The sequence below is a fragment of the Nannospalax galili genome, unplaced genomic scaffold, assembly GCF_000622305.1.
Source record: "Nannospalax galili isolate Female #2095 unplaced genomic scaffold, S.galili_v1.0 scaffold2314, whole genome shotgun sequence".
Lineage (NCBI taxonomy): Eukaryota > Metazoa > Chordata > Mammalia > Rodentia > Spalacidae > Nannospalax > Nannospalax galili.
The window spans coordinates 80,226-89,286 of record NW_008334881.1 but is presented as its reverse complement, the minus strand read 5'-3'; the positions used below and the strand labels follow the sequence as shown (position 1 = coordinate 89,286).

At 33.8% G+C, this 9,061-nt stretch overlaps 1 protein-coding gene across 1 annotated transcript in view; it reads right to left on the bottom strand.

The window, feature by feature from the left end:
• Window positions 1-2,642: 2,642 nt before the first annotated feature.
• The window catches only part of LOC108490654 (zinc finger protein 724-like), a 17,774-nt gene continuing 11,355 nt past the window's right edge, over window positions 2,643-9,061 (bottom strand). Inside the window, exon 6 of the mRNA XM_029561866.1 lies at window positions 2,643-6,888. Within this exon, the coding sequence (XP_029417726.1) occupies window positions 5,506-6,888 (1,383 nt within the window). The 3' untranslated portion in view covers window positions 2,643-5,505. The remainder of the gene's footprint in view (window positions 6,889-9,061) is intronic.

The following is a 9,061-nucleotide window of genomic DNA, read 5'->3' as shown; positions in this document are numbered from 1 at the left end:
AAATGAAATTATACCATGGTTGAAAAATGATTCTAGCAACCTCAGTGCTCCTAGCTACTTAGTCAATACAGCACAGACACACAAATACCTTGATGTTGTATCATACCTGTTTCTATCAGAATAAAACTCACTATCTACACATGAGATACATGTTATATTTCTGTATCAACAATATTGAACTGGAGAGCAAAATCTGATCTTAGATGTGTGTCAGTTACTGTAACTAAATATATATATTTGGAATACCTGAGGTCTCAGTAAAGGGTTAGTAAGGGTTGTTAAATTTCTATGTATTGACATGATCAAGACTTTTAAATTAAAATCTGGGTGGGACATTTAGTCAAACATTTGTCTGGGACCAACTGTTCCTTGAGCACCTCCTCAAGTTCTGCTATAAAGCCAGAATGACAATGCTCAGATGGCCAGTGGGATAATCGTAAGTTAGAGAACTCTTGTGAGCTGTGGGCATGTGTCCCTGGGAGTAGCAGAAGGGAGAGCGCTCCCTGTGACTGTGGGTTTTACTATCTATAGCACATCAAAACCTAACTCAGGCATGCATTGTGTTCAGCTCATAGGACTACATTTTTGTGTGAGATCACAGCACAGGCTTGGTTGATTTTGTGAAGACAGTCCCTCAGAGCCTTTTCTTTTTTTAAAAAAAATCTCGATATGTATTCTGGTAACATGACCTCTAGTGCTATGACCATATGTACTCCTCAAACAAGAATCTTGTCTTCTGACTAATAGTAACAGGAAAATACAACCTAAGTCTTCCACCTGGGTCTGCTCAGTAGTACTGCCTAGTGATACCTGAGTTTCACTCTCAGAGTTTCATTTCTCCGTTTCAGGAACTGAAGACAGTCTCGAAACACCACTTTTATCTGTATCACATTCCCCCTTCCCAGGACATTCCCTATATTTTCCAGGACAACTGCATATTAACGAGATTTCAATTCCTATTATATCCTCTCAATGTAAATACAGTCCCCAGAGTTTAATACAATGTGTGTTTAGGAAAAGCGCTGTGACCAGGTGTTATATATTGGCATTTTTCTAAGGCTCTAACTTCCTTAATTGACTGGAACATTGAATCTGATTTAAGATAGGTCAGGGACATGTTCAGATTGTGGAATTCATAAAATGTGAGTGGACACTCCAAGGAACTCAAGAGCAACTGCGATTATAAATAGCTGTAAACCTAAACAAATAAATGCAGAGAAAGAATAGTGGCCTGATGCCTGTGGAGCTAGGGGTGAAAAGGAAGAAAGAAAACCCATGGAGAGGTGGGAATTGAAAAGATCATTATTCAAATGCATTGCCATATAAAAACCCAACATTTTCATGATATCCCTTAAAAAGGAAAACTAAGGAAAATTTTGATTTTTTTTCACTTATAAGCATACTGAGCATGTCTTTTAAAGAATGTTTACATTAATATGTTCTGTATAGAGTAGTTTGTATTTTCAAGTTCAATCCTAAGCACTGTTGTGCTACATGAAATCATTTAAAATCACCAATACTGTCATGGAAAACACAATTTTCTAATGTAAAATATGCACAATTTCTCACATGTATAATATACAAGTAAGTCACATAAATTTACATAGGGAGATTCAGAAACATTGAGACATGAACTTTTAAGTACTCTGCTGAATCACTTAGGGCCTCTTAGGCATCTAACACTACCTAAAATCAGAGTGTGAGGTATGGAACATTTGAGATAGTGTTCCATGTAGAGCAGAGCACATAACTAATCTTTCATGATTTCCACTGTTTTGTTAGTAAGTCATGAACATTTTATTATGGCTACAAAATCAACTCCCAGAGTCTCAGGTGTTGAATTTTTGGGCTCTGGACATCAGGATTCAGAAAAATATTTATGGAAAGATGTTTGGATCATGACCATGACTTCATAGCTGTTCCTCCATTCAGCCGTGATTGGAAGAGAGAAGGCCACTGATGTACAGCATGGAAGCACATATTTTGCCTCAGCCCTCAGAAAGACCTTCTCTATCTCTATCTCAATCTTTGTTCCTACTGCTGTCTCCTTCCTTCAGGATGAGAATTGTCTGCCCGCCACAGGGTTGCCAGACTCCTACATATTCTTTCTCTGTAGGCCATACCAATAGAAACAAATAAATATGTATCAAAACTTTGTAACAATGATTCTTAAAAAAGCCTCATCACTTTACTTCATATTTCAGGTATTGTGTTGCAAGAGAAGACTTTCACTCACACATAATGATTGTGAATTTCTATCTGTAGTCATCTGTTTCATTACATATTATAGAAGGTGCACATACATGTAAGCACTTCATTACGTTGACTTAGTCTTAAACTTTACCCAGAGTCTCACATGTTTACACCTTTCTTTCAATGTAAAGGAAAATCCAAATCCATGTGTTCAGTTGTCCCAAAAAGAGGTGGGGGTAGATGCAAAGAAAAAGAGTCTCAATTTTTAAATACATCAATATTCATAAATTAGGACTAAAATGACAAAGCCAGGTAATCTCCATTATATTAATCATAATGTCTCTAAAACATCATTTAATCTCTAATAAATTGAATATGTAAATTATTTGAGAATAAGTCCTCATGGAACAGAACCCAGAGAAAAACCAATCGATTGACTTACCCAATTTTGAAAGATTATCCTGTATTAGCTTTCGCTTATCATCTGCTGAAAAAAATATGTGAGTTTTTATTTGGAAGGGAGATAATATTTTTCAACGAATTTCCATAGGACATCATTAAACACATGCTGGATTTATTAAAAAATCAACTTAAAGGCAGGTTTAAAACAGTTTCAAAATGATTTCAATGCATTTTATTCAAAATGTATTTAAAAGATCCAAAGAAACAGGATTTCTTTAAATTAATAGACAACTTGGATGTCATTACACACCAATTTCAAACAGCAACACTAAAATTTTATATAGCCATGGATGAACATGTAAATAATTATGTTTTATGATTATTATCTCTATTCAATTTACTTCTACACAAAATTTTATTAATAACGTTCAAAAATATTTAAGATTTTAGTTTAATAAAATATTAGTAATTCTGTGGATGTGCATATATTCATTTTATTAATCAAAATATAGTTCATTTCAAATATTCAGGAATGACTGTTTTGAATTAGCAGAGGCCTGAAGCCCAGCACTGCTACTTTACACTGACGTGCATTCTTAGTGCACTAAATAAATGAAGCAAATCAATGTTTTCATGTCATTCATGAATTTTGCATGAGGCATTATTAATTCACACTGGAACTAATATTAATGATGCTTGATAATGTATGGATTCATCAGTTCTCAAGTAGCTACTATTGAAACATATTATCACATAATCCCTAGAAAGCAAGACAGACTGAATTTACTTTCATATTAAACTAACAAATAGTGTACCATCTTCAAAAACCTACAATACTGGGAACACAACTAATTTTCCTGTAGATATGATTCTATCTACACATATATCAATATACATTTTTGTGTATTTACATTTTTGTGCAACTATAATAATTTATAATAATATCTTACATAGTACCTTTTATTTTCTTTCCATCAATACTCTTGTGACTTGGCATACACTGTCTCCCTGTAGCCCTAGCTGGCCTGGAACTCACTATGTATATCAGGCTGACCTTGAACTCACAGAGATCCACCGGCCTCTGCCTCTTGAGTGCTGGGAATTTAGGCATCAGTGTCTTCAACTTTTATCATTATCTGCCATTTTCAAAGACCTAGGCTAAAATGTAATAGGATAGTAAAATGTTAAAATCACAAATCTTGTAAGATAAGTTTTCATTTTTCTCTGGTTTATTGTTTTAACCACATCAAGTAATATTGAAAACATCTAACCATTCTTTCTATTGTGCTATTCAGCACTAAGTATACTTTACAGATTATTCTCACCTGTGAGTCATTGGGAGTGATTGCTTTATGATATTCAGGATCCTCCTTTTCTTTTTGTATGGTAGAAATATGCCAAACATACATCACACTAAAATGTATTCCCACTCATAAAAAAAAAAATCTACTGTGACCTATTTTCCTTGTCCATGAATTCTTCAAGGAACAATTGGAACTAATGAAGCATTGCTAATGCTTTGAAGGAAAATATATCCCTTTACTCTGTGTCAAAAATTGCCATAAATTTTCATAATATCCATTATAAAATAGAAAATATGAATTTGGAGTTTTTTGTTGTTGTTGTTGTTGAGACAGGGTCTTCCTGCAGTCCCAGGTGACCATAAACTCACAATGTACACCAGCCTGGCATTGAACTCACAGAGATCTGTCTGGCTCTGCCTCCCGAGTCCTGGGATTACGGCCATGAGCCACCATGCCGAGTGAAAATATAAATTTAGTTTAAGGTAAAATTACCCTATGGTTTCAAATGTTTCTAACTAAACCAGTTACCTCTATCAAAATACCATATACAATTTGATGAAAATATAGAAGTAATTGACATAAATTTTTTAAGTATTTTCTATAATACTCTAGCCTATCATATTACAGTGAGTATAATGTGTCCTGGCCTTTTTATTATGGAATTTCCACTTAAAAAGATATTTGGATATATATTTTCCCTTTTCATATGCAAATTAAGATACTGCTACTTCATACACTTTAGGATTGTCTAACTTGTATATATGTGCAAACATTTTCACATATTCACATGCTATTTAGAGAATATGTGGCAATTCATTGATACTTAGGTGCTTTATTAACACTGTGTATTTCTTGACAGTAAATAATGGGGTATTAATCTTTGAAATTTGTGAGGCTCCTGTTCACTATGAAATCTCTGATGTTTCCTAGGATGGGAGCCATTTGTAAATGGTAGCTGACATGATTTTATCTGTAGGTTTTCTATAAGTAAGGATTCTGTGATATTCAACATGACTGTATGGGAAAGTGAATGCTTTCTCACATTTTTTATGTTGCTAGTTTCTCACATACATGAATGAAAAATAAATTTTGATTGGAGATTTTGAAATTTTGTACTTAATTCTAAGTTTTCCTTCTGTACATTGATGTTTTGTAATATATAAATATGTTTCAATATTTTCAAGACTTTTAGAGATATCTTTAGTTCAGATTCTACTTTTTATTCTAAGGATTGAGTCCAAGGTAAAGGAAGTACCACATTCTGAGCAATTGTAAACTATCTCTTTAGTATGAGTTTTTGATAAATGCTACTATTTGACATATGATTAAAAGAATTGCCACATTCCTTATGTTGCACTGTCGCCCTTTATTGTAACTTCATTGATGTTCTCTAGGAGTTGAAATACAATGAACTTCTCAAAACCTTTTGATTTGTGAGGTTTCTCTCCAGTATGAATTCTCTGATGTCTTCTATGTGCAGAGCTCTCAGTTTGTCACATTCATCTTATCAGAATCGTTACTTTCCAGTATGAATTATCTGATGAAACATTCAATCTGACATACAATTAAAGGACTTGTCACATGCTTTACATTTGTAGGGTTTCTCTCAAGTATGAATTACATGATGTGCTCTAACATGAGATATATTTTTAAAGGACTTCTTACATTCTTCACATTTGTAGGGATTCTCTCCAATCTGAATTCTCTTATGTGTCTTATAAGTTGAGCTCACTGTAAAGGACTTGTCACATTCTTCACATCTGTAGGGTTTTTCTCCAGTATGTATTTGCTGATGTCTCCTAAGATGTGACATTCGACTAAAGGACTTGCCACATTCTTCACATCTGTAAGGTTTCTCTCCAGTATGTATTTGCTGATGACTTCTAAGATGTGACATTTGACTAAAGGACTTGCCACATTCTTCACATCTGTAGGGTTTCTCTCCATTATGAATTGCCTGATGTCTTCTAAGTCTTGACATTCGATTAAAAGCCTTGCCACATTCTTCACATCTGTAGGGTTTCTCTGATGTATGCATTCGCTGATGTACTCTAAGAATTGACATGTCACTAAAAGACTTGCCACATTCTTCACATCTGTAGGGTTTCTCTGATGTATGCATTTGCTGATGTACTCTAAGAATTGACATGTCACTAAAAGATTTCCCATATTCTTTACATCTGAAGGATTTCTCTCCAGTATGTATTTGCTGATGTCTTCTAAGATGTGACATTTGAATAAAGGACTTTCCACATTCATCACATTTGTAGGGTTTCTCTCCAGTATGTATTCGTTGATGTCTTCTAAGTTTTGACATTTCACTAAAGGACTTGCCACATTCTTCACACCTGTAGGGTTTCTGTCTAGTATGTATTTGATGATGTGCTCTAAGACTTGACATTTCACTAAAAGACTTCCCACATTCTTTACATCTGTAGGGTTTCTCTCCTGTATGCATTTGCTGATGTCTTCTAAGATGTGATATTTGAATAAAGGACTTGTCACATTCTTCACATTTGTAGGGTTTCTCTCCAGTATGTATTCGTTGATGTCTTCTAAGTTGTGACATTTCACTAAAGGACTTGCCACATTCTTCACATCTGTAGGGTTTCTCTCCAGTATGTATTCGCTGATGTCTTCTAAGAGTTGACAATTCACTAAAGGACTTGCCACATTCTTCACATCTGTAGGGTTTCTCTCCAGTATGTATCCGCTGATGTATTCTAAGATGTGACATTCGATTAAAGGATTTGCCACATTCTTCACATCTGTAGGGTTTCTTTCCAGTATGTATTCGCTGATGTCTTCTAAGAGTTGACAATTCACTAAAGGACTTGCCACATTCTTCACATTTGTGGGGTTTCCCTCCAGTATGACTTCCCTGATGTAATTTGAAACTTGACATCGAAGTAAAGGGCCCATCACATTCTTCACATCTGTAGTGTTTCTCTATATTAAACACGCTCTGATGTCTTCTAAGAGTTGAGTTCTCCAGGCAATGGAAAAAAGAATACAACATTTCAATATGGAGAATAGGGCTGAGACAATCACACACAGATACGTAAGGAATATGTAATATGCATGAATACAATTTCCAACATTGAGAAACATTCAAATAAACAAAAACAAAAAATCTATGGAGTAAAAGAGGGAGATGAAATCAAAATTAAGGTGAGAAAATTTATTCAATAAGAATAAATTAGAAAATATGTGAAAATGCAGAAATACACAGATGTACAGTCACAAAAGGGTCATTTAGAAAGTTGAAATAAGTATACAGAAAGCTCTACATATAAGCCTAAGGCAACATCAGAAAAATACTAAGCATAAAAAAAAAATCAATACTTAATCCTGTAAGGGAAAACTACCAACTCATTACAAAGACAGGAAAATTGTAATAATATCAGATCCCTTGTCAAAACAAAAACAGCATGAAATAATACATCATCCTGAAAGTGAACATATTAACTAAAATTGACTTGCAGAAAATGTATCTCTTAAAACTGATGGAGAAAGAAGTTCATTTGAAGAAATGAACCAATTCATGGCAAGCCAGCCATCACTTCAGAATTTATGGCAACAAAAAGGATACACACAAGGAGAAAGACACTTATTCATGGGAACAGAAGTTGGAATACAATTGTAAAACATAATTGATGAACACACCATGTCCCAGAAGGAATCCCCCATAAGCAACACAGGAAACAAAGTAAGGCCAATATTAATACTAATATAGTTCAATACTATTCCCACCAGCAAAATCATATTGAATAAAAAGTGCTTTCACAATAATACTAAATAATATTAAATAGCCTCAAGTCACCACTTAAAACATAGAGTCAAGAATGGGTTCAAAGTCAGATTGAAGTATCCCTTCTGCCCAAGAAACACACTTTACTGACAATGACATCCAGAAACCTAGAATTAATTATGGTGAATAAATGACCAGCTAAAAGAACATATATTGTCCCAAACTTTGGAGGAAAAATCCCTCAAGAAGTGGATTATTTCATAGATGAATAGGGTTTCAATGGTATGCACAGACTGTTACTTAGAGAATGTAAAAGTGAAAAAATTTCAGATTGCATAGAAATTATTCTAGAAAAGATCACAGTATGGGTTGCAAAGCCAGCATCATCTAAAACAAATGATGTTAAAAATTGATTGAACTGCTTGCTTGCCCACCTACGGGAACAAATATGTGGCTGCTTGTATTTGAGTAAATATTGTACCAAGGACTTAACTTTTTGAACTTAACTTTTAAAAGTTCCCATCCCCTCCCACTTAATGCAGCATTCTCTAAATGGGCTCAGAGAGTGCCATCACTGGCAAGCTAAATGAATTCAGCTGATTCAGAAAAAATAAAAAATGATCATGTTATTCTTAAGAAGTAGTGGAAGAAAATTATGAATAAACTAGAAAAGAAATGAAAGTCTGTGGAAACAATCGTTTATTAAGCAAATTTCAATTGAATGAATTTTGGGTCATTGTTATAACCAAGATGGGAATTTTCAAAATCCTACAAATTTCTTCTTTGAAGAAAAGTTTTGTTGATAAAAATCATGACCTTAAATATAAGTGTGAAACAAAATGAATAATAAAGAAATTGAATTCGATTTTCTCCTGAATGAAGAGGCTAAACACAGTGCATTAGGTTGTGAGAAATAACCAATAGAAAAGAAAAAAAAAAAAAACAGAATATAAAACATTACATGAAATCCATCACTCTATTCATTGAAAAAAAACTGACCAAAGACTGGACAAGGGAACTAAAAAGTGTTAGTAAAAACTAATAAAATACAGGTGAGAAGGAGTTGTTAAAAAAGACTTCTATGAAACACAAACTGTCATTAAGGAATAACATACTTGTTCAAAAAGCTAAAAGAAATGGATCTAGAAGAAATGCGTGAATTCCTAAAGACATTTGACCTGTCAATATTAAATACAAAAGAAAGACACTGAAGCAGCATTTCAATGTCTCCAAGGAACGACAGCCCAAGTCTAGATGGGATCACTACTGATAGCTCACAAATATTATTTTTGAAGTCACTTAACACTATATTTGAAAAACAAATAAAAAGTATAGAGTTACATACAAGGTCAGATATTACCCATGTACCAATACTCAGGTTTGAATTTGTGTATTATACGTGTGAGCATTT